Source organism: Erpetoichthys calabaricus, chromosome 5 (genome assembly GCF_900747795.2).
Source record: "Erpetoichthys calabaricus chromosome 5, fErpCal1.3, whole genome shotgun sequence".
In the NCBI taxonomy this organism is placed as follows: domain Eukaryota; kingdom Metazoa; phylum Chordata; class Cladistia; order Polypteriformes; family Polypteridae; genus Erpetoichthys; species Erpetoichthys calabaricus.
The window spans coordinates 197,733,569-197,760,626 of record NC_041398.2 but is presented as its reverse complement, the minus strand read 5'-3'; the positions used below and the strand labels follow the sequence as shown (position 1 = coordinate 197,760,626).

General features: G+C 38.6%; 1 protein-coding gene across 4 annotated transcripts in view; it reads right to left on the bottom strand.

Moving 5' to 3' along the window:
- LOC114652156 (pikachurin) overlaps positions 1-27,058 on the bottom strand; it is a 261,111-nt gene that overhangs the window by 184,407 nt on the left and 49,646 nt on the right. For all 4 annotated transcript variants that reach the window (XM_051927677.1, XM_028802386.2, XM_051927678.1 and 1 more), the window contains exon 2: positions 8,003-8,112. In XM_051927677.1, the coding sequence (XP_051783637.1) occupies positions 8,003-8,112 (110 nt within the window). The remainder of the gene's footprint in view (positions 1-8,002; positions 8,113-27,058) is intronic.

Genomic DNA, 27,058 nt, shown 5'->3' with positions numbered 1-27,058 from the left:
CAAGCGGCTGAAATGAGTTTCCTCCGCAGGGTGTCTGGGCTCTCCCTTAAAGATAGGGTGAGAAGCTCAGTCATCCGGGAGGGGCTCAGAGTAGAGCCGCTGCTCCTCCGCATCGAGAGGAGTCAGATGAGGTGGCTCGGGCATCTGATCAGGATGCCTCCTGGACGCCTCCCTGGTGAGGTGTTCCGGGCACGTCCAACCGGGAGGAGGCCCCGGGGAAGACCCAGGAGACGCTGGAGGGACTATGTCTCCCGGCTGGCCTGGGAACGCCTCGGGATTCTCCCGGAAGAGCTAGAAGAAGTGGCCGGGGAGAGGGAAGTCTGGGCATCTCTGCTCAAGCTGCTGCCCCGCGACCCGACCTCGGATAAGCGGAAGAGAATGGATGGATGGATGGATGGATGGATGTTTTAGTAACATAATTTCAATTAGATTTTAATAAATGTGCTTTAAAAATATAATTATTACAAATTCACAAATGTTTAAATAACACAATGAGAAAAATGCTTGATAAAGAAGGCAATAATGCTTGTTAAGACTGAAGATAAAAAGCAAAAAGAAGAGACACCATAGAAAATGTTGAATGCAACTTAAAGAGTGGAAAGGCAACATTATTGACAGACAAAATCAGTAAAATATTATGCTGACCATTAGGTCACCAGGATTAGGTCAGTGGATAAAACAGCAAGAGGTACTATAGTAGCATGTTAAACTAACCTCAACCAAACCATTTCTTTACTCTAACCTTGAAAAGGGATTAGCTTCACTAGCCTCTTTATGTAATAATAAAATCACCCATAATAATGATATCAACTACTATAGGGCTAAATTCCTACCTGGCAGGTAACAAAGACCCACTGCTAAAACTGGTTTATGAACATGACAAAGAAAAAAAGTATATTTAAAATCAAAAGATTCACAGAAACATAACTGGGAACTGTGCACAGATTGAATTTATAATATAATGCAGAAGGGAGTCGAGAAAGTGAGGCCAGATGATAAAGAAATGGGAACAAAAGTACACGAAAAATATCCAAAACAAATATAAGAGCCAGATGTAGACATCCATAAAACCACAATGTCGCTCAAAAGCACATGCCTAAAACCTGAAATTGAGGGGTGTTACATGGCAGCACTAAATTAAAGCCTCACAACTCTGTGGTACTGCATCATATCTTCAAATACAGAACTAACCAAAAGCGTAGAATGTGTGGCCAGTATGAAGAAGTGAAAAGAACACCTGATCAGTACATAGACACACAACAAATTGCGAAGATACATCCACTAGGAGATGTTTCAATATTACTAACTTCCAGCAGCACAGAAATGGTACTAGTTCCATCAGCTCAATGTAATAATAGGAAATTAAAGTATTACTATGTTATGGGACATGTTCTTAACAACAGGCAAAGAAATTCCTGACAACAAACCTGATATTGTCATCAAAGACAAGCAATAGAAATTATGCATCCTGATGGATGTCACCATTTTGTCAGAGAGGAACTCATCAGTGAAAGTAACCAAAATACTCTCTAATGCAAACACCAGGAAACAGAGTCAGACAAGATGTGAAACACTAAAATTGTCTTATACAGAAAGGTCTAGACAAATATACGGAGATATTCTCATGTCCAGTAAATTTTTTTGTGCTACAGGATTGCTCTGTTGGGCACAGTACATGTTATAAGGAGGGTTCTAAGCATCAACCTGTAGGGCCAGATGTGGAACTGGCCCTAGAGGCAGAACAAATGGTATAGCAAAACACATTTTTATAGTAAAAGTAATAAATAGAAAACAGTAGACATGCAAAAAATATAACATGAAATGTATAAAAATAATATTTCTTTACAGTTTATTTTATAATGATTATTGTTTTTAATAACATGTTTTATTATAGTGTACGTATTTAGTCGGCATACAATATACTTAATCTACAGTATCACATGAGAAACAGTTGGATTTTCAAGCACTACCTCCTGAAGAGGCTGGACCTACAGGCATACTGAAGCCACTGTCACTGCATCTGCTTCTAAAAACCATCAGTTATATTTGTCCTAATTTGTTCTGAAATTCACAGATGTCATTTCTTTAAAAAATCTGGACTACATTGGACACATAACCCAATTCTGAAACATTCACTCACTTACTCTCACACACTCTCTCTCTCTTTATATATATATGTATGTATGTACCACACACAGTATGTATATTTCAAATATATACTTTATGATAGATGGCTGGGGACCTGGCCCCCCCGGATGGCCTGGAGAAGCAGGGGACCAGGAGAGGGGCAATTCCTTTCCCAAGACGCAAGAAGGCAGCCATCCTTGATTGTGTGGGAGCCATGGAACTGGAAGGCTCAACCCTGTGGGGATCCATGGCCACCGCCAGGGGGCACCTGAAGGACTAAGGAGCCTTGGGCTGCAGCACTTCCGCCACACCAGGAAGTGCTGCCGAACCAGGAAGCAGGTACACCTGCTCACCCTGCCCTTGCTCAAAAACATTTTGACTGACAATCAGAGGTGGGTAGTAACGAGTTACATTTACTTGAGTAACTTTTTAAAAAAATTGTACTTCTAAGAGTAGTTTTACTGTACCATACTTTTTATTTTTACTTGAGTACATTTGTGAAGAAGAAACGCTACTTTTACTCTGCTACATTGGGCAACACTCAACTCGTTACTTTTTTCCATTTACACATTAGATACGCTGTATTTTTGCCAGAGAGAAGTCGCCAGTGGATCTACTGCATGACTGTTTCACCAATCAGACGTAGCAACAATAATCACATGACTCTGTTTCACCAATCAGACATAGCCATGCAGTCACATGACCACATACAAACTTCCTATGTCTGCAGCCTGTAAGAGACTTTTAGTCATGCGGAGCTCCTGTTCACTGCTAACCCGTCACACCTTCACTACAAGAACCTTGAGAGCCAACTCCTGCTGAAGTTTAACCATCACTTCACTGAGTGAAGAACAAGCAGGTTTTAACCAAACATCCACAGACAGTCATGGTAAAGTGAGACTTCTTGTACGTACACACGCTGTCTTGTTCTACTGTTATTTTCTATCAGCTGTGCTATCTGGAGGGCAAGTGTGTGACGATGCCGGTCCCCTACGGACTCTTTTCTTTGATTCTCCTTTTTTTTTTGTGTCCCCTTTTTTATACTATCAGTGTACAGTATATCTTGTCACTGTAAATAGTTTGCACTGTTCAAACATACATGTTACCTACTGTAGGTATTGGCTTCAAAAGCTTTGTTGTGAAAAACTGAAATTTGGAAATTTTTATTATTAGTGCATCTTTATTTTGTAAAGATGTTATTTATTTGTATTCATTTTTTATTTTATTATTTGGAAATAGCAGAATTTGCACATTATTTTATATTTTTGTCTGTCTTATTACAACATTTCTAAAGAATAAATAATTTATTATGTTCAGTTACTCAGTACTTGAGCAGTCTTTTCACCAAATACTTTTTTACTCTTACTTGAGTAATTTTTTGGATGACTACTTTTTTACTTTTATTTGAATAATATTATTTTGAAGTGACGCTACTCTTACTTGAGTACAATTTTTGGCTACTCTACCCACCTCTGCTGACAATGCAGTGTGCGCAGGTGAGCTGTCACAGTACAAAATACAGCGTTGCATGTGCTATGCTTTTTTCATAATGCTTTCCCACAGACACTTCAGCCTTTCAGTGTAATGTCACCTATTAACAGTCACTTCATAGGGAAACTTTATTAAGAAGTCCTTCAGTGCAGAAACACGCAATCATCATTGAATTGATGTTCTATATGAATTGAAATGCTTTTTTTGGCTTGGAGAAAAAAAATTACCAAAGTCAGAAATATGCATCTCCATCAGTTCAGCATACTGCTGCTGGCCAGACTGACTAACAAGACTGCAGGCATATGATACCTACAGTAGCGGTTATCATATGATAAATACACCCTGTTCCATGCTAGTGACCGATTTTGGGGGTCCCCATTTGTGTAATCTATTTATATATCTATCTATCCATACAGTATAGAGCAGCGGTTCTCAAACTGTGGGGCGCGCCCCCCTAGGGTGCGAATATTGCCATATGTGGCTAAATTTCGCTATTCGTAGGGAAATTTTAAACTTGTAGCGGTGTATCGGCAGCAAAAAATATAGGAATACATTTTATTAGAGTTTCAAAAAAACGTTAGGGTGGCGCGATTAAAACTGTTATGAAAACTCGGGTCGCAAATGCTTAAAGGTTGAGAAATGCTGGTATAGACAAATAAACACATGAGCACAGGTTCAAAGGTTGTGGTACAAAAGGAGTAGCTCCATTTATTCAAATTTAACAAACAAAACTAAGTCCAATTCAACAAAAAGCAATCAGGAATTGAGTGCTTCTCCCTCTGAAGTTTGGGACTCAAAGACAATCTTTTCTGTAGTGGGCGTTGTTTATACATCATCTGTTAGTCCCAGAAGGGGTGGGGCTTGTGAAATTGCTCATGCATTTCCTGTTCAGGCCATTTAGAGGTGCGGGTGAAATGAGAAGGTGGGCAGGGACAGAATCTCCTCCTGCCCCAGTGTGGAGGTGCTCACCTTAACAGAATCTTCAGGGGTACCCCTATGCACATGTGTGTGACAGTACACAAGAACATACACTGCCGGTATACATATATAAACTGTAGGGAAAGTTTCATAATGGAGTTAAAACTTTAAGTTGGGATTTACATATTTTAGGTCTTTGGACACAACTCCAAAATGACACAGTCTGTCTGAAAGAAATGAGGTGCAGTTGTTGTCACCAGAACTAAGAAAGTAGAATTTAAAAATTTTTCAATATAATCCTTCTGTTTCATTCCACATAATACATTATTGTCCTCTGATATTTTACTATTAAAATCACAGTTCCATGTAGGCCAAGACATGTGCTTGACATATAAAAATTTCATACATTTTTTTAAAAGCTCTATTATATAAATTATAAAGCTCAAGATGATTAACATAGTGACACTGAAACTGGGGAATTTGGGGATTTGACTTGACTGGCTCTCTTCTTTTCACTTCAGTAACAGATTAATCAATATCTATCAATATGCAATATCATTAAAGACTATTAGATATCCATTAATCAGAATGAATATACTTTTACTTTATTTTAAAATATACTTAAGAACTGACCACTAAAAACTAGTTGTCCAATGTTGTCTGTGATCCCAGATGGAGTATAAGCACTTGATAATTGCTAAATAACCTCTATATTGCCAGGGTTTTCACAGAATCCCTTGCTAGTTCTGATTAGCTCTTCACTCTTTTAAAGATTTTATATAGTGTGGCTGATATGGGGCTGACCACTAACCCCATCTTGTTGGGTAGCCTGGAGTGCCTTGTTTCTTATATAAGGAAAACAGCTGGGTGTCCAAGATAATATAAACTCTTGTAACCACAGGACAGCAGGATGGGGTATAAATGCTATCTCGGCAGAACACAAAATGTAAGAAAGGAAAATCAGAGACTTGGAGAGTAGTGAAATACAGGCCAGCTGGCCTTAAACATTCAACACTGTTCAAGCAGGACTGAACAGGGAGTAAAAGTGTTTATTGCTTTACTGTGCCTCTCTGCTCCTGATGTTTCACTGTTTTGTATTACTATAAATATGTGTTTGCTGACCAGAGTTTCTAATCTCTTTTTGTTTAATTGTACACATGGGTTGACCTGGAAATCATGAGATTTATTTTTTATAAACAGAATATCATTTCTTTTGCACACAATTCTAAATGACAAAAATGTTAAATATAATTGAATGTTCATTGTAAGAAACAAAGTAAATAATAAGTGGTTCTGGGACATGTTAAAAATAATATTTCTGATAGTCTTGATCACATCCATTTTTCATATCATCACAACCCATACACAGAGGATGCCTTGTACTTCACACAATCCTAGTATATTTGGATAATAAAAAAAGTCCTGTTTATAGTCTACAGCTCAGCATCTAACACTGTTGTACCATCAGCACTGGCCACCAGACTCTTCAATCTAGGTCTTAGAGCAACACCTGGTAGCTGGATTTTCAGCTTCCTAAAAATCAGATCTCCATGTGTGCAATCCTCCACGCTGACCCTCAGTATGATCACCCCAAAGGGTAGTCTGCTGCGCTCCTTCTGAACCTCTAACTGCGTGGCCAGACACAGCTCCAACTCCATCATTACATTTGCTGATAACATCAGCATCATAGGCCCAATCAACAATTACAAGGTGACTTACAGAGAACAGGTCTACCTTCTAACAAAGTGGTGCTCTATAGGTGAAGGTGTAGTTGATCCTCACAGGCAGCATCACATCCTGGTGTGGCCCCTGTCCAGCTGAAGAACGTAAATCACTTCAGAGGGTGGTAAATGAAGCACAGAACATACACTGCTTAAAAAATGCAAACAGTATCATTAAAAACATCGGCCATCGCGCAAAGCTGCTTTTCTCACTCAATTATCCATTCTGGTCAACTGTACAGGATCACTGCCACTTGCTCTAGTAAAGTCAGTGACATTTTCTACCTTTAAATTGTAAAGTTGCTGAACAGTCAATTGTTTCAATTCAAATGTGTATGTATGTATGCATACTGTATACATATACATACACTCACAGGACAAGTTATTAGGAACCCCTGTACACCTGCTTATCCATGCAATCATCTAATCGGCCAATCATGTAGCAGCCGCACAATGCATAAAATCATGCAAATACAAGTTAGGTAGAGTCAGTTACACGTCAGACATCAGAATGGGAAAGTAATAGGCCTATATAATGCCTCATTGTGAATGTGATTGTCTTTCTATGTTTAGCCAAGACAGGTTTTTCTTTCTTTTTAGTTATTTTGGTGTGTATTTGAGGTTGAGGGATTGTTATTTGTTATAATATACAAGGGGAATTCCAAATGTCTGCTCAAATGGACTTTTGAAATTGTTCTCTATCGTTAATTTCTTTCAAGGAATCTTTTTCAATTTTTTCACAAAAAAAATTTTCAAGTTTGTAGGTCATCATTGAGACATTATGAAGAAATGAAGGATGAAGAACGGCCGCAAGTGAATTTGTCCAATGAAGACAAATGAATGCTGATGCGCTACCACATTTTCATCGTGGTTTATAAGTGAAAAAAAAGGTTCAAGAACCTGGAAGTTCATCTTGGCTACTAAGTACCAACTCAGAGAACTGCCTAGAATGATTTGCCCTGTTTCAGACATCTACATAAAGAAAGGTTTGGCCGAAGTTTTCCAAAAAGTTGAGCAAATGGTTCCTACTGCACGACAATGCTCCTACACATTGAGCCACCAAGAACATCCTCTACTTTGGTGCCTCTGGGATCAACATTTTGGATGTCCCACCCTATTCACCTGACCTGGCCTCTTGTGATTTCTGACTTTTGGGCAAAATCAAGGCTAACATGCATGGAAAATGCTATGAGGATCAAGAAGATGCAGTCAAGGAAGTGAATGATGAGTTAGTTGACTGACAGCTGTGTTTTGAAAAACTGATCCACAGATTGCAAACATGCATTGTGGTCAGCAGCAATTATGTAGAGGAATAGATAATGAATAAGGTTTCTGAGAAAAAAAATAGGGGGTTATCTCTTTTATTTCTATTAAAGCGAATGGACTTTTGGAACTCCTGTCATAAAAAGATGTATTTATTTTTTGAGTTTCAAATCAAGTGCTATCTATCTATCTATACACCTAATTTAAATGACCATTTTTAGTATCATTTTTCAATAGATAGTTCCGTTGTTCCTATTAAGCAAACAGCTCCGCAGATCAGCTAAACACAACCACATATCTTGAAAACAACTTTTATGTAATGCATGTCATGTTACCAATAAGCAAAGGTACAGTAAGAATAGAAGCACCACCACAGCAACATATATCAGGTCTGAATTAATAGCACATTTTTTATCTTTTCAGTTTTCCTCATAAACAGTAAGTGCTTAAAAACTTTGGTAAACAAAACATGTGCATCTTACCGTGTAGCCAGTAATGCTGCTGATGTGCCGTCTTGGCATTCGCCAACGAACGCTAAATGCTGTGCAGTTCAGGGACTCCAGTTGTATGTCCAGTGGAGGGCTTAACCTGTCTGGCTCAAAGAAAGACAACTAGACTCAGTTTATCAGTTCAGTACAACAGAAATTAAGGGGGCTGGGTGGGGAAGCAGTAGAAAGGTTCCCGTTTGGATTGTAACTACGATAAAGTATAGTTAGGGAGTTTTGAAAAAAGTGCAGACTGAGAAAACAGTGCTCCAGGTAATTTACGAGGGATGTTCAAAATGTTTGTGCACTTTTTGTATCTGTATTTATTAAGAATTTCAAAAACAAATTACATCAATTTTCTACATAGTCACCTTCGTTTGCGATGCAATTTGTGAATTTCCCCTTGGGATTAATAAAGTATCTATCTATCTATCTATCTATCTATCTATCTATCTATCTATCTATCTATCTATCTATCTATCTATCTATCTATCTATCTATCTATCTATCTATCTATCTATCTATCTATCTATCTATCTCAATTTTTGTACCAACTTGTCAATGCCCAATTACTACTTCTCCTGCCTTTACTGTTTCCAACGAAAATATAAAAGTGCAGAAACTTTTTGAACGTCCCTCGTACAATAAAGAGACATTTCTAGATCATCACCTACAGTTTTCTGGAGGGACTTTTTTTTCGCCATTTAAAATTCAATGCAAATCTTGTTTGCAGAAGAGATCTTTGTTCAATTTCAGGCCCAGTCATTTTTTAAGAGGCATTTACATGTTTTTATGTGGTCTTCTCTGTGTTTTCCAGTTTCCTCTTACATCCTAAACATGCATGCAAATTTAATTTGTAACACTGTCACATTCTGACTCTGTGAGTGAGTGTGGTTGGGTGTGTATTTGAGTGTTACTTACTATGGGTTGCCATCTCTTTCAGCAAAGATTTCAGCTTTGTGTGATGTTGCTATAAATGCACCCAACTCCCCACCACCCTGTATGGATTATGGATGGTTAAATGAATCAGTGAATAATTTCACACTGGAACAACAGGCAAAACGTCAATGTAAAAAATGTTAATCCATTAAAATTTTAATCATTCACATTTAAAGAAACAAAAGTATTTTATTTTTCCTTCATATCAACATTAACAAGTGAAAATTATACATTGTTCATATTATATATTGAAAATGAAAAGATGCTGGATACATTGGGAAAAGGATGCTAAGGATGGAGCTGCCAGGTAAAAGGAAAAGAGGAAGGTCTAAGAGAAGGTTTATGGATGTGTTGAGAGTGAACATGCAGGTGTTAGGTGTAACAAGACAAGATGCAGAGAACCAAAAGAAGAAGAAGAAGAAGAAATTAGTTCTGTCTTTTACACTTACCATGCTTTGACCTCCTCATAACCCAGCTCTACTGGATTAGACACAAAGTAACATAACCAGCAGCAGATAAAAATTGATAGCAGGTACAAAAAGCACAAACAAGAACCTCATCCTGGTTAGAACAGTATCAAAAACATAAATCCTGATGATAGTATTTGTACCTGGGGGAGAGTGTTGCAATGTTTACCTAAACATTTGTTATGGTGCAACAATGACACTCTGCAATGCTAACTACCCAAGTTACAGAATTTTTACTCAGATGGTTAGGTCACTTTTGTGCTGAAGCTGTGACTAGTCTGTGAACCTGACAGGGCCATCTTAACCTAAGAGCACTGGCCGGGGTCCCCAGGAGAATAGGGGCCCACAATGTTTCTGATGCCTATGTATGTTTTTGTTTTGCTATCAAAACAGGGGCCCTAGAGCACTACTCTGCCCCAGGGTCTAAGATGCTGTTGTGGTGTGAAATTTTGCATATAAGTTGATAAATATTTTGTATGTCTTTATTTGCAAGTTATAACACTAATGTCTATCATTAGCAACAGCAATGGTTAGATGGTAAAGAACCCTTCCCCCCCCTTTTAGGAATGAGTCTTTGTAATTTTATGACAGGATTGGGGGAAGTGCCTCAAACAAGTTTGGCAAATGATTCTCTGCAGGACTCTCTCAGTCAGCCTGAACATGGAGATTAACTATCTAGCTGGCAAGCTTCACCTTAACAAATGGTTTTGGGGGCAGGTGTGAAGGTATTCTATGCCCCACTTGTCTGTTTGGAATTGGCTTGTATTTGAAGCCTTTAAATACCATGATGCCCTATTGGCTGTAGGGGTTGGACAGAGAATCTGTAAATGGGCTTGCTTTACCCCCCAAACCCCCCGCCCCCCCCCCCCCCCTTACCAACTGATAAAGAAGCATCTCACACACCATGAACTGAAAAGGACAACACAATGAAGAGCACAGCTTGGCAGCCATATTGAGATAGGCATGTGGCCTGTTCTGAAGAAAGCTGACCACAAATGATGCCTTAACTAGAGACATTTTAAGTAACTAACAAGTCTGTGTGCCGCCTGAAACCACACATCAGCATTTATCAGGTTGTATGGTTGCCAATATTCAAATGTACTTTGCATATTGTTATTATTTATGAATATTATCAATAATACATTATTTAAATTGTAACTTAACTCCTGCTTGTCTTTTACTACAACTAATTGCCTGAGGTTAAAAATGTAGAAGGGAAGGAGGTGACAAGTTATATGGTACAATACCGTATAAACAGTGGTACGTCTGTGAGATTTGAGGCATTCGGACAAAGGCTACATATGAATAATACAAAAGGGGAAAGTAGAGCAATATATCACTCTACCAAGATTAAACAGATGCTTTTAAGATGACCATGGAGGAGTGCCTGATCTCCATTATCATATGTAATTAAGCAACTCTAGAAAGAAAAGTTAAAGGCACACATGACAGTTACATACTGTAGGAAGGTGAAGTGAATGTTGATATTTTTCATTATTTCAATTACTCTTAGTGATTGTGAGGGTGTGTAAGAAGTCAGTGGATTAGTCATGAACTCGCAACATAACTGAATATGACTTGAATATTTAGTTTTCTATTTAAGGAAATTATATTAGTGTGCTACATTTTTCAGGCAGCAGCACAGTTTTATAAACATTAAATATGCTTCTACATCATATTGCAATCTTGCAGCCCAACAACATTTAAAATAGCCGGCTGTGTGCGTTTTTAGATTCACTTCTAAAGCAAAATAAGATGCTTAGTAAGCGAGTAACGAGACATTCCGAAGCATTGGCTTATTTGGAGCTGTTTTAATCTGAAGAATGACACTTGTAAACGTTTAAGAAAATTTCAGATATAAAACAGCTTACATTCATATTTACCAAAGTTTCATTTGGATGTGTGGCACGCGGCTGGGGGTGGCACCCAGCCGGGACGCCCAGGAAGACAGGAGGAGGGCTCATTCCTCCTCTGGACCGCGAGAGGGTGTCCGCCCTGGTTGTATTGGGGGCCACGGGTACAGGGCTTAGAAGCCCAACCCTGTAGGGGCCCATGGCCACCGCCAGGGGGCGTCCCCCTGCCTAAAGGACCCGGGGCCCCAGCACTTCCGCCACACCAGGAAGTGCTGGGAGGAAGAAGACTGGGGACACCCAAAGGGCTTCCGGGAGCACAGCCGGCACTTCCGCCACACAGGGGAGTGTCCGCAGAGAAGTTTCAGGAAAGCACCTGGAGCCCATCCGGGCATGTATAAAAGGGGCCGCCTTCCTACAAACGATGACTGGAGTCGGGCGAGGAGTGGACAAGGTTCTGAGTGAAGGAGAGTGGAGGTGGCCTGAAGGAAGCAGGCACTGGAAGAGAGGCCTGGACTTTGGGGAGATTGGTGCTGGAGGCACTGGGGTTGTGCACTTATGGACCTTGTAAATATGGGAAATAAATGTGTGGTGGACTTAAAAATGGTGTCTGTCTGTCTGTGTCCGGGCTTCTTCTCACATATGGTACTTTCTGAAAAAAGTTTGCATTTTTTTATTGTTTCTCAAATTCAGGCACATAGGTTCCACTTTCTAATAACTGACTCTGACACATTTTATTTGAGTACTTTAGTTTAGTTAATGTAGCTTTTGATGAGTTTATAAATTATGTTTTGCAGCCTAAGGGTGCCATGCCCATCCAATTAATCCGATGAGCCAGGCCCATCCATTAATAATTTTTAATGAGGAAAAAAATAGTTTATTATATAAAATATTCATAAGTACTATTAGATTCACAAAGAATTGAATAGGGGTGTTTTTTAATTTGATAGGTGCCCTTTTAGTGAGTATGATGACATATATCAAACTGGTTAAGTGGCGCGGACAGTAACTCAGCATTACCTTCGACTGGAGGTTGTGCCTACATCCAAAGTGACCAACGTGGGCCGTTAGCAAATGGAAAGTGCAATGCATCAACTTCAAAAAATGACATTAGAAATACTGAAAACTGCTTAATCACATGACTGTCTACCTGATATTTCACTGGAAGATCCTCATATAGACACAGAATTCAGCTATCAAGTGGTAGGAGCGCGGCTTGCTTGTGTGTGATGAAGGCGCCAAATGGAGTCAGACAAAATAACATGTCATATGGCAAGTTCGAGCACTGTGGATGAGCTCTGCATGGTGTCACACACATGCGCATGGGAGGCAGCTAAAGGGCTTGAGTAAGGGCAGTTCCGAGTCATACCAGGATGTGGCAGAGTGCACTGACTCTTTTTCTCCCTTTCCTATAGACCATTCACGGGAGATTCCACCTGGTCCTCTTGACGTCACTTCCGGGACCGAGCCTATGGAAGGAGACCTTGCTGGCTCTGGCCCCTGTAATGTCACGTCCGGGCTCAAACCTATGGCTGAAGACCTTCATGAGCCCGACCCCTTTGACCTCACTTCCTGTCTTCCCCTTTAAAAACCTCCACCTTTCCCCTATTCCCTCAGTTCTGTTTTGGACTCGGTTGTGAGCACATCAGTGCTGTATTCACTTGAAACGACTTTTGCAGCCAGGAAACCAATTATACGGGTGGCTGCCCCAAACCTTTCTATGACTCTGAGTCGAGTTTGTGACAAAGGATAATCCAAACCAAGTTTTACTTAACTAAAACCGTGGGAGCTCCATGCAAATTTTTATTTTGATCTCTTTCTGTGCTTTGTGGCGTTTGGGGGCGTAACTACCACATTTTCACTTTTGTTTTATACAGACGCGCTGTCAGGCTTGGTGATGCATTATTCTGATCAGTGTGTTATTAATATAGTCTGTAGCACTCAATTAATAATCTAAAGCCTGCAATACACTTACTGGCCGGTTTTATTATTATTTTGGTGGCATCGGCTTAATGCTGTTCTTCGATTAACTCTTTTGTGTGGGTCTGCTTTGTGGATGTGAGCTAGTCTGCTGCTCAAAGCCCCAAGAGAGTCCAGCTGCAGGTGAGAGAGTCTGAAGTCTCAGATCGATTCAGCGACCTTACACATGCTGAGGTCCATAAGATGACGTCCCTATCAGCGACATCTATTTGATCCGCCCACTTTCCAAGAGCCACTCCCCGTATTTCACCGGTGTGCTTACACCTATATTGCATGCCCATCATATCCATTAGTTCCTTTTAATTCCTGCTCTCAAACCTGTGGAATCAGTAGTTTATATGCCTGTGTATTCAGCATTTATTAAACTTCTAAACAATTGAGTTCTCTCATTTCTGTATCCGAAGCAAAACCACAGAATGGATGTGTCTTTTGTAAATGGTCTTATATATATATATACATATACAGTGCATCCAGAAATTTGCAAAAACCTCAAGTAACCTTTTTTCACGTTGTCATTATGGGGTGTTGTGTGTAGAATTCTGAGAAAAAAAATGAATTCAATCCATTTTGGAATAAGGCTGTAACATAACAAAATGTAGAAAAAGTGATGCGCTGTGAATACTTTCCGGATGCACTGTATATATCCATCCATCCATTTTGCAACCCGCTGAATCCGAACACAGGGTCACGGGGTCTGCTGGAGCCAATCCCAGCCAACACAGGGCACAAGGCAGGAACCAATCCCGGGCAGGGTGCCAACCCACCGCAGTATATTATATATATATATATATATATATATATATATATATATATATATATATATATATATATATATATATATTATATATATATATATATATTTTTTTTTTTTTTTAAAGTCAACGTGACTTTATCGTGTGAAAAAATTTATCATTTTTCTAGGTAAAGCAACACATCGCATTAAAATAATAATAATAATAATTCTTTCTTTGCATTTACATAGCGCTTTTTTCACTACTCAAAGCGCTTAGCAATTGCAGGTTAAGAGCAGAGTCCCTTTTGGCATTTTACTGGATTCGAACTGGTAACCTTCCAATTGCTAGTGCAGATCCCTAGCCTCAGAGCTAGGTAGTAAATTATTTACTTTTATGGTTATACAAGAGGTAAAAGTAAACCACCGTATTTTTCACATGAATACAGGGAGGTTCCGGGCCACATAGTGTCTGAAGTCCTTGGATCTGTCGCAGGTCTAAAACTGTCCTGGCTGCAGCTGGATACTTCTCGCTCAGTGTGACGCTGAACTCTTGTTACAAATCATACGCTTAAAACTAGCACTTGATTGATGTGCGCATCAGCATCTCTGTCCTTCATTTATTTTGGAATCAGTGCTTTGTTAAAAAAGTGCAATAGGATTCATGTTACTTAAAACTGGAAATTCATTGTATCTAGTGCCTACTCACAGAAAAGCAAATGCAAAATTTGCTATGGGTGTGATGTTTTATAAAGTTTATTGTGATTGTGTTCCATTTTTATTCATTTACAAAATATGATTTGTTCGTCACTTGACAATGATCATAGTGCTTATTACATCACGGTATGTGATGATAGAAATACAATGTTTCCTTTATTCTTTATTCTTAAGTAGATACACTTTGCTTTATGCAAATCCCTAATAGTAGTAATTGACATTACTTTAAGTAGGCTCTGTCATCAGGTTTAACTTTTTGGTTTTGAAGCTGTTTTTGTTCTTGACTTCTGTCTTTGGTTACGGTTACCTGGTGCCAGTACTGAACTTCTCCCTCTTCCTCATTATGAATTTTGATGTGTTTTGGTGATTGTTTTACTCACAGTAATCCTCAGACATGGTGGTTAGGGATGTTGTCACAGAGCTCCAAGTTGTCAGATTTGACTCTATGCCTGTCATTGTAAATGTAGTCTGAATATTCTTCCCTTGCCTGTATGGTTTTCTCCTAGTAACTCCAGTTTCCCCATCTCCCAGTGGCATGCAGGTATGGTAGATTAACATCTCTCGAATGAGTGTAGAATAGTGTGCCTTGTGTCTGTTAGACTGACTCCAGTTTCCTTGATGCTGTGAGTAAATAAGAACTTTCATAACAGTAATACCATGCAACACAAATCTGGGCAAGACCGGGGCTACAGACTGTTCTGCCAGATCGACGGTAATTTCAGAGAAGGGATTGTGTTAAAAAAATGCTTTAGTTGCGTCACATTTTTATGCAATCGTTTTGTTCACCCCACTGAATTAAAGCTGAAAGTCTGAACTTCAACTGCATCTTAGTTGTTTCATTTAAAATTTCATTGAGGTAATGTACAGAACCAAAATTAGAAAAAAGTTGTCTCTGTCCAAATATTTATGGACCTAACTGTAGTTGTACTAGATGGGAGACTGGTTCTAAGATGCCCTGGTGAACTGTTCAAAAGCAATGGCGATGCTGACGACCTTGTCCATAACAATGGGCCACCACAGACAGTGTTATACTGCTTCTCTCTTAGTCACTATAAGTAAGTGACCTAGACTAAGTCAGATTCTAGCTTGAATTATTTGGTGTTGAAATTCAGAACTGCAGAGATGACTAAGGGCACTAAGGGGAAGTCAAGTTAGATGGCCAAGGAGTTTTAGAGACCAGCTGTGATACCAGAAGAAGTGGTTTAGTTAAACCGGAAGTGGTATAGGATGGCAAGACCTTGAGTGAGTGTTGGGTCAGGAAAAAGGGTCTGGTAAGTGAGACCAAAATGAAGACATGCTGGGAAGGAGTGACCAGGAGAGGTTTAAGTAGGAAGATATATTCAGGTAGGCAAATGGAAAACCACCCTACTGAGCTCAGAGGACAAATCTGTTTTGTTAAGCCTGATACACAGCTAGATTTGTGCTGCTTTTTAATCAGGCCTGTGTTTTTCCCTTTCAACAATCATTGTCCTGTACTCTTCTGTTTGTTATTATTTTTGATGATTAACATCACCTTTTTAGTGATTTTGCTCTTTTATATACAGTGTATAATGTCGGGTTTGTGGCTGTTTACTTGCTCCCAGCTAAACTCATGCAAAGGAAAGCTATTTTAAAAGTAAACTGGATTTTCTTTTTTTAATTGGAATAAGCTGCCTTTTGGTAAATGTTACTGCCTAACTGATTACATAAGAGATGGAGCTGTGCAAGTGTCAGTTACCAGTACTAATTTTTGGCATTCTTGATTTTTGGTTTGGATTTCACTATAGAACTTGCATACTGAAATCTGAATAAAAAATCTGTGCAGACAAGGTGGAATTACTTTGTTTCTTCAGTAGTGAGACTAAAATCTTCAAAATTTCCTAGAAAGCTGTCAGTCTTTCATCAGCACATTCTTTCAAATTAGAAACTGTTTTTTTTTTTGCCACACAATATTTATTGAATGTTAAAAACACCACATATTTTAACGAAGCATATCATTCATACTCTACATTCTTGCTTGTCATGGCACCAAATATATACGGTACTCTGCAAGTGACAAAACCACCACTACTACTTCTATGAGAAAGACTTCTATTACTAATACTACTAAATACATTTTGAAAGTTTAAAAATACAGTAAAGTTAACAGAGTTTTTAACATTCAGGGCATACAAAACCGTCTTTGTATCACAAATGAGTTGGAAAGAAGTCCAATTCGATTTTGCCCTCTCTTTCCTAAATTTCATTTTTTTCAATCTGGTTGCAAATGTAGGTTCTCAACAGTGAAGAGCAACAGATTTAAAAACTTGTTTTTCCCAGAGCTATAAACATTTTGAATTCTAGTAGATCCTGCTGAGTTCTGAATTATTACTTTGTACATTTTACTTTGTACAATTCTTTTTATTTGTAGAAATGTTATGGACGTGTGTACTGATTGTCATATGTTGTCTCTGTTTATTTTCTTCTATTTCTATAATGTCTTAAGTTTTGTCATTTTCTGTTGTAAACAGAATTTCCACTGGGATGATAAAATGTCTATCAACCATGTGCCATTTTTCAATAATGTTACAAACTGGAACATTTCAAGATGTGCTTAGAAAATCATAATTTATACAATGAGAGATGTTTAAACAACTTTGTTATAGTGATTTGTGTCACCCTTTGATGACTGCTAAATACTGATTTATTTCTGACATTTTATGACATGTTTAAAATTTTCAGTAGGAATAAGTTTATATTAAAACGTGTTATAATGTGACGCCAGAAGGGCAACTGCTAGTGACGTTTGTTCCATAATTAACAAATCATTCTGAATGGATCTTTTTAGTAATTACTTTAGTAAATTATTTGTTCAGTTAATTATAAACTCTATGAACAAAAAAAAAACTATTGAAAAAATTTCTCACAAGTAAATTGCATTCAATGCATTACAAAAATGCCTAGAAAAAAAATCCAAACTGAAACTCTCCATCCATTTTCTAAGTCATTATCTCAAATATACTACGTGACTGAGAGTGACATCAGCACCTTATACTCCTCTCACACTCTTTCTACAAGCCAAGGTTGCCCTCACTGTCTGAGGCCCTTTTCAGAAAATTCAGAAGTAACGCATCAACGGGTAAATCTACTTCCTGTTAGTTTGCTGCTATTGATCATGTTTATTCCACTTCTTTATCTTCACTTCCACAACATTAGAAGTATTGTTGAAAAGTACTACACAACAAAAGTATCACAACTGGTCAAAGACTAAACATTTTTCTCAGAGGAATTCTTTTATATTTACCAAGTTATAAATTTGTTAACGTTCTAGTGCTAGCATGCTAACAGTTTCAGCTAACCTATTTTGTTTATATTTATCTCACTCTGTTTTAACAGATATCAGTATATTGTAATATAACAAGGTAAATTAGCTGTAAGCCTATAAATTAACCATATTTGTCCTGTGCTTATCTACTAGGCATTGATCTTTGCATAGTTTTTAAAAGATTGTTTCATGCATGCTGTCTACGAGTTATTAAGTTTCGGAATCACATGAAATGCGTGGATATACAGTATTTAAACACTGTCACACACAAGCGTTTAGGGGCAGTCAAAAAGCCTAAAGGTGAGTAAAATGTCACGAGACAAGGGGTTGTCACAAGGTACTTACCCAAATCTCTCAATCTCTAAACAGGAAAACCGAGGAGAAGTAAACACCACACTTCCGAGTTCCAAAAATGGCTGCCACTACGTCACTTCCGGCGCCAGACATAACGTTCTTCCGGCCCCTTCTGATGACATCACTTCCGATTTTCTGTTAAGATGACGTCGCTTCCGTCTCCCTGTTTCAATGTCACTTCCTGCCAGCCATTTCCTGCCAACCATTTCCTGCCTCTAAAGTATATCTAAATTCCACATTTCAAAAAATGTAATCTAAGCAAGTGAAACGTATTTACATCATGACATTAAACCTTGTTTTCCTTATTGTAAGAATTATTGACTTGCTAAAAACTTTTATTTATGATTTTTTTGCTTAATTTAAGAAGTCTTGTCAAGTAAATTTTGTTTACTCCATTGGCAGATATTTTTGCTAAATGAAAGCAAAACAACTCCCATTTAAAGTTTTTTTTGTCTAGTTTTTGTGTGTGCAATATTTGTAGTGCAAGTGATTTTCCTGTTTTTCTAAAACTTTTGGAGACTGTTAAAATATTTAGTTAGCAGCTCATTAAAGAAAGAATTTAGATAACTTGTACGAAGGGTAAATAAAGACACACAACAGTATTTTGGATTGCCACATGATGAAGCAAAGCTGTTGTAAACAATAATTTTTTGCCAGATCTTGAAGAAGAAAATAATCTTAAAGCTTCTGTTTGTAAGACCTCACAAGACCTGATGTAGCCTACTTGACAATATTATTGCTGGAGTATTTACAACATCAGTCATGTTAAAAGTCAGGAGTCTCTGATGCAATTTTGCATTGTCGAAAATTCCAAACAAGGTCCAAATGACAACAAGTTCTCAATGGGATTAAGGTCTGGGGAGTTTTCTGGCCATGGACCCAAAATTTTGATGTTTTGTTCCTCGAGCCACTTAGTTATCACTTTGTCTTATGGCATGGTGCTCCATCATGCTGGAAAAGGCACTGTCATCACCAAACTGGTCTTGGATGGTTGGGAGAAGTTGCTCTCGGAGGATGTTTTGGTACCATTGTTTATTCATAGTAGAGCATGCTCATGAATGGCAGCAGGCAGGTGTGAGTGCATCTGCACGCACAGTGAGGCAAAGACTTTTGGAGGATAGCCTGGTGTCAAGAAGGGCAGGAAAGAAGCCACTTCTCTCCAAGAAAAACATCAAGGACAGACTGATATTCTGCAAAAGGTACAGGGATTAGACTGCTGAGGACTCGGGTAAAGTCATTTTCTCTGATGAATCCCCTTTCCGATTGTTTGGGGCATCTGGAAAAAAGATTGTCCAGAGAAGAAAAGGTAAGTGCTACCATCGGTCCTGTGTCATGCCAACAGTAACACATTCTGAGACCATTCAGATGTGGGATTGCTTCTCAGCCAAGGGAGTGGGCTCACTCACAATTTTGCCTATGAACACAGCCATGAATAAAGAATGGTACCAAAACATCCTCCGAGAACAACTTCTCTTAACGATCCAAGAACAGTTTGGTGATGAACGCCTTTTCCAGCATGATGGAGCACGTTGCCATAAGGCAAAAGTGATAACTAAGTAGCATGGGGAACAAAACATCGAAATTTTGGGTCCATGATCAGGAAACTCCTCAGACCTTAATCTCATTGAGAACTTGTGGTCAATCCTCAAGAGGCGGGTGGACAAACAAACACCCACAAATTCTGACAAACTCCAAGTATTGATTATGCAAGAATGGGCTGCCACCAGTCAGGATTTGACCTAGAAGTTGATTAACAGCATGTCAGGGTGAATTGCAGAGGTCTTGAAAAATGAGGGCCAACACTGCAAATATTGACTCTTTGCACAAACTTAATGTAATTGTCAATAAAAGCCTTTGAAACTTATGAAATGCTTGTAATTATACTTCAGTATACCATAGAACCATCTGGCAAAAGATCTAAAAACACGGAAGCAGCAAACTTTGTGAAAACCAATACTTGTGTCATTCTCAAAACTTTTGTCCACGACTGTATACTCTGTATAGGAATGTTTAAGAGAGATTTGCTAAAAGAAGTGGTGTTTATGTTCACTGCAGTGAAGGAACATCCTTAGAAGACTGGCCACACTTTGTGAGCAACATATAAAAGGGGCCCTCAGAAATTCTTTTTTGGTCTACGGTGTCCTGGGAGGTTATTACTAAGCTTAGTTTCACATGAATAAGGGGCAGAATGGAAAAATGTATCAAAGTGGCCTACTTAGTTAAATTGACATTTGAACTAGAGCTCCCAGCAAGGTCCTTAAAGCACCTTTCATCCCTCTACCCTTCCTTTCAACATGGAAGGATCGATGCTTCAACAAACTTTTGGCTGTTTTTATCTTTCTTTACATGTCAACATTTTTATTTACAGTACATGTGGTTGGCGTGGTGCAACAGAAGATAACTCCAGAGGCTTTAAGTCTGAACCACCAAGCTTCCACTGTATGTGTGGAGTTATATACATTCTTTTTGCACCCATGTGGATTTACCTCAGAAGCTCTGGTTTCCTCCCACATCCCAAACACACGTATGTAAGGTTCTATGTAAAATACGTAACTGACCTATTTTGAGTCTGTGCATGAATGTGCTCTAAAATGTACTGCAGCCCCTTAGAATTCAATTCCTAATTTATGCTCAATATTTCAATGATAGACCCAGACAAACTGAAATCCTATAATGGAATAAGCTGAATCAGAAAAAAAAAATATTTTAGTACCACTCCCTCTACAACCCAAACAAATACAAAACAGAGAAAAAATAACAATTGATCTATTAAAAATGAACTGCCTTTACTGAGAAACAAAATGAAAGACTAATGATTTGTCAGTATTGCCATGACTTTTGTGATTTTTACCATAAAAATTTGGAAAGATCTATTTTATTAAATGAGCAGTTAAGATTATAGTAAAGTTAGAAAAGGGAGGTTCGTCATATCCAAGGTCAAAACATGATTAGTCATTTATCATGTTTAAAGGAGTTCACCAGTTCATATTGAAACAACAAAACTAAAGTTATAAGCATAGTTTTCTAATTGGAATAGGGCTCAAAAACAAAATTTCCTTCCTTTATTTATCAACAAAGTCCAGCTGCAACAAATGCGCAGCCATGAATATATTCAGATATGTCACTCTGGTCAGTGCATTTAACAAGCTTTGCACTCTGACACAGAGCCTGCTTATGAAATATTATTCTTTCATTTACAATATATACAGTATTTATATACTTGTGTGCTTATTATAATTATTATTTTTACATTAGGTACTTTTCCTTTTATTATTCAAATTTTGTTTTTTGTTTCAATACAATAACATATCAGTCTGTAAGAAAGATTTCTTGGGCCCTGCCTGGAGAGATGCTAACAAAATGCTTTGTTTCCAGAGATTTCTTGCAAAAACAGACGAAGCTCTTAGTCTGCACATGTGACATACAGTAGCACGCAAGTGCATTTGGGAGCATTTGTAACTTATTTTTTAACTTGCTTAGCTTATTTATTTCATTTAAACCATATCACCTTTTTACTTATTAAATATTTTGTAACAATCAGTCGCATTCTAAAATAACTGAATATAATTACATATACATAAATGCATGTTTTAATTACATTTTACAAAATCAAGTAAAGAGTAAGCCCAAACAAGCTTGATTTGGCTGAAACTGATTTCAAAGATGTAAGATTTAAAACTGAAATTAAGCAAAAATCACAAAGATTGATGAATATTTGTGGTTGTTTGCTGGCTTAATATGTAGTTCATATTTCTATTACTTAAGCATAACATTTGCATGCATTATATTATGCTGGAATATTTTTGAATTCTCTATATTAAAAGTGATAATAAATAAATTTGTATCTGATATATCTGCAATATTTTATATACAGTATATTTATTATTTTGTACTTTGCATCTTATTTTAAGTATCATCTGCATTGTATATTTTTATTGTATTGTGGTGCTTATCCAAGTTGCACCAGTAGCAGTAGAGAGGATGGTTTTTGTTATTGTGTAAGGCATACTGAGAAAAAAATTATAATTGAACTGAATAAAATTTTAAAAGAAGTACCTGATAAATGGTTAAAATATTTCTGTAAGTCTCAAGCTAAATATATTGGCTATAATGATATTGTCCATTATGAGAAGCAGGTTGTTGTGGCATTTTACTGGTGAAGTACAGCATTTCAAATGTCTTATAAATAAGCCGATGATACTTCCTTAGAAGGCTGGCATCCTTCAACATCTGCAATAAGATGCTGCAGATGTTCTATCAGACGGTTGTGGTGAGCACCCTCTTCTACGTGGTGGTGTGCTGGGGAAGCAGCATAAAGAAGAGGGACGCCTCACGCCTGGACAAACTGGTGAGGAAGGCAGGCTCTATTGTAGGCACGGAGCTGCACAATTTGACATCCGTGGCAGAGCAACGGGTGCTGAGCAGGCTCCTGTCAATCATGGAGAATCCACTGCATCCACTAAACAGTGTCATCTCCAGACAGAGGAGCAGCTTCAGCGACAGACTGCTGTCAATGTCCTGCTCCACTGACAGACTGAGGAGATTGTTCCTCCCCCCACACTATGTGACTCTTCGATTCTAACCGGGGGGGGGTAAACGTTAAAATTATACAAAGTTATTGTCTGTCTGTATATCTGCATTGTTATCACTCTTTAATTTAATATTGTTCTTTATCAGTATGCTGCTGCTGAAGTATGTGAATTTCCCCTTGGGATTAATAAAGTATCTATCTATCTATCTATCTATCTATCTATCTATCTATCTATCTATCTATCTATCTATCTATCTATCTATCTATCTATCTATCTATCTATCTATCTATCTATCTACAATGTATCCGGAAAGTATTCACAGCGCATCACTTTTTCCACATTTTGTTATGTTACAGCCTTATTCCAAAATGGATTAAATTAATTTATTTCCTCAGAATTCTACACACAACACCCCATAATGACAACGTGAAAAAAGGTTACTTGAGGTTTTTGCAAATTTATTAAAAATAAAAAAACTGAGAAATCACATGTACATAAGTATTCACAGCCTTTGCTCAATACTTTGCTGATGCACCTTTGGCAGAAATTACAGCCTCAAGTCTTTTTGAATATGATGCCACAAGCTTGGCGCATCTATCCTTGGCCAGTTTCACCCATTCCTCTTTGTAGAACCTCTCAAGCTCCATCAGGTTGGATGGGAAGCGTTGGTGCACAGCCATTTTAAGATCTCTCCAGAGATGTTCAATCGGCTTCAAGTCTGGGCTCTGGCTGGGCCACTCAAGGACATTCACAGAGTTGTCCTGAAGCCACTCCTTTGATATCTTGGCTGTGTGCTTAGGGTCATTGTCCTGCTGAAAGATGAACCGTCGCCCCAGTCTGAGGTCAAGAGCGCTCCGGAGCAGGTTTTCATCCAGGATGTCTCTGTACATTGTTGTAGTCCTCCTTCCCTTTATCCTGACTAGTCTCCCAGTTCCTGCCGCTGAAAAACATCCCCACAGCATGATGCTGCCACCACCATGCTTCACTGTAAGGATGGTATTGGCCTGGTGATGAGCGATGCCTGGTTTCCTCCAAACGTGACGCCTGGCATTCACACCAAAGAGTTCAATCTTTGTCTCATCAGACCAGAGAATTTTCTTTCTCATGGTCTGAGAATCCTTCAGGTGCCTTTTGGCAAACTCCAGGTGGGCTGCCATTTGCCTTTTACTAAGGAGTGGCTTCCGTCTGGCCACTCTACCATACAGGCCTGATTGGTGATTGCTGCAGAGATGGTTGACCTTCTGGAAGGTTCTCCTCTCTCCACAAAGGACATCTGGAGCTCTGACAGAGTGACCATCGGGTTCTTGGTCACCTCCCTGACTAAGGCCCTTCTCCCCCGATCACTCAGTTTAGATGGCCGGCCAGCTCTAGGAAGAGTCCTGGTGGTTTTGAACTTCTTCCACTTATGAATGGTGGAGGCCACTGTGCTCATTGGGACCTTCAAAGCAGCAGACATTTTTCTGTAACCTTCCCCAGATTTGTGCCTCGAGACAATCCTATCTCAGAGGTCTACAGACAATTCCTTTGACTTCATGCTTGGTTTGTGCTCTGACATGAACTGTCAACTGTGGGACCTTATATAGACAGGTGTGTGCCTTTCCAAATCATGTCCAATCAACTGAATTTACCACAGGTGGACTCCAATTAAGCTGCAGAAACATCTCAAGGATGATCAAGGGAAACAGGATGCACCTGAGCTCAATTTTGAGCTTCATGGCAAAGGCTGTGAATACTTATGTACATGTGCTTTCTCAATTTTTTTATTTTTAATAAATTTGCAAAAATCTCAAGTAAACTTTTTTCACGTTGTCATTATGGGGTGTTGTGTGTAGAATTCTGAGGAAAAAAATGAATTTAATCCATTTTGGAATAAGGCTGTAACATAACAAAATGTGGAAAAAGTGATGTGCTGCGAATACTTTCCGGATGCACTCTATCTATCTATCTGTCTCAAATATCGAAGAAATTCAACTAGGAGCTGAGCTGTTTAGTGCAAACAGAGAGACAGAATGTATGATGACAGAAGGTGCTTTTCTCACTTTATGAGAACACCCTGGCACTTGAAAAGCCCCACCACATACTCGAGCATCACAACCACTAACCTCAACAGAGAGTACCTGTAGTCTGCAGTACCTTCGGCATCACTCACATTATGTCCACAAATACTACTTGCAACACACTCAGACAACTGCATCATTATCAATGCATCTATTCCAAGGTGTACCTCGCACAACTTTCTCATAAACATCCTTACGCTCTGTCTATTCAAGTTCTGATAATGGGCGTTTTCCAGAGTTATGTCAGTGGATGTGGGTTGTAGTCAGACATATCTTTCATCCCTAGACTTTTGAATAATACCATCTATTAACTTTCCACTCTCCATCCTTCTGCTTGCTCCAGCTCCACCTGGAGAAATTAGCAGCTAAAGCACTGGTAGCGTTCTGCTGAATTTCCAATGGGGTTTTCCCGACAAAGCCTGTACTGGATTGTACACTGAAAGATTAAAAGTTAAAACTCAGTACCCTGTTTAATGCAACAAAATAAAAGGAAAAAGAGAAAGTGCAAACATTATCATGGTCATCTCGCATCCTTTGAAGCCCCTCCGTTAGGCTACTAATTGTTTCTCCTGCGAGACTAATGGTTTTTTCTGTGTGTAGCTCCATCTTCTTTAGATGGGGGTTCCTAAATGAACTCTGACTTCTGGTACCACCATTCCTTAAACAACCTCCTGGAGAGAAGAGATGGGACCTCTGGGGTGAAACCAGGAGTGATGTTACCGCTCATGCCAAAACTTGTACTCTGGTCTGCAGATATGGGAGAAGAAGGCGGTAGCAATTCATTCTCTCCAGCACTCGTGTTGGTGGGCTTACCTTATTAAAGTCTTAAAGATGCTTCCTATGTAGTCACATGTGACACTACATATAACATTTTGACATTTTGTCACGAGTGGCTTTTGTTGCTGTTGTTAAAATACTGTTGTGGCTTTATAACTGTACAGTAAACAAAACTCACTATCTTTTCACAGTGCATTTCCCAATACTGAACCTGGTCCATTCATGGAGTCCATGCTTCTTGCAACACACAGTCATCTTATATAACATTGGCACCATGAAGTTACAGGTTACATGCATTTGTATCATATGCTCAGCAACTATGTAGCATCATAGCAAAGAGAGACATTAAATGGTAGCACCAATGAAACCGTAACATACACCATGGCAGTACTCGTAGGAAATCAAAACACACAAAATCGCAACAAAATGACATCACCAAAATTAAAGTAAAACTAAAAAGTTAATACTATTTACATGAACTTTGTAATTATAGGTCATCCTTGATAAACTGTCTGCTTATGTGTTTGTGTTGTGCATAAGGATTAAGGAGTAATGTGTTTGTGTTAGGAGTTCTGCAGGTAATAATGCACTCACATTATATATAAGGGGAGTATGTTAGGGGCTCTGGTTATATACAGTAGACACATTCATTTTATGAGTGAGGCCAAACAGTTAAGACCTTGTGGTATACATAAAGAGTGAAACATTGCCACATTACACATAACTCAGGAGGTTATGTTATTATTAAAGTGTGGTGTAATATTATGTATTAGTGTGTAATGTGCTCACGATATTCTCATGAAATGTTTAAAGTATGGCATACTGCACTTGTGTTATCTCCACAGGAAGGGCACAACATGCTTGAGGTACTCAGAAGGTCAGGCTCTTGTGTTATGTGTAAGGGCAAAGCATAACAGGTTCCTTTAAACAGAGTGCTATTCACCTTGGTTCAGCTATATTTGTACTTGGCATTGAAATATCACTGTCAATTAAATTCCTTTATTTATTATGTTGTTCTGTAAAGATGTCATCCTTCTACTTACTAACTCTTGTTCCAGGTGAAGCAGTTATTGCTCAGAAGCCTTGGCCATTTTTTATTTGTTTCCTTCATAAGCCATACCATAGAAAAACATCAGAAAAAAAGTATTGTGTGTTACTGACATTCATCTTTCCTCTGCTCTCATCTGGATTACCTAATTTAAAATACATTTATTCCCCGCTCACTTCTTGTGACTTCTTGCTGCTGGTGTGAGTATTAGATCACAGATTTTCTCGCCACTGTCTGCTGCTGCTACTTTGCCTGTGGAGCGCCTCCACCAACATGTGAGATGCTATTTCAGTTTTGGGGAGTGAAGACAAAACCACAT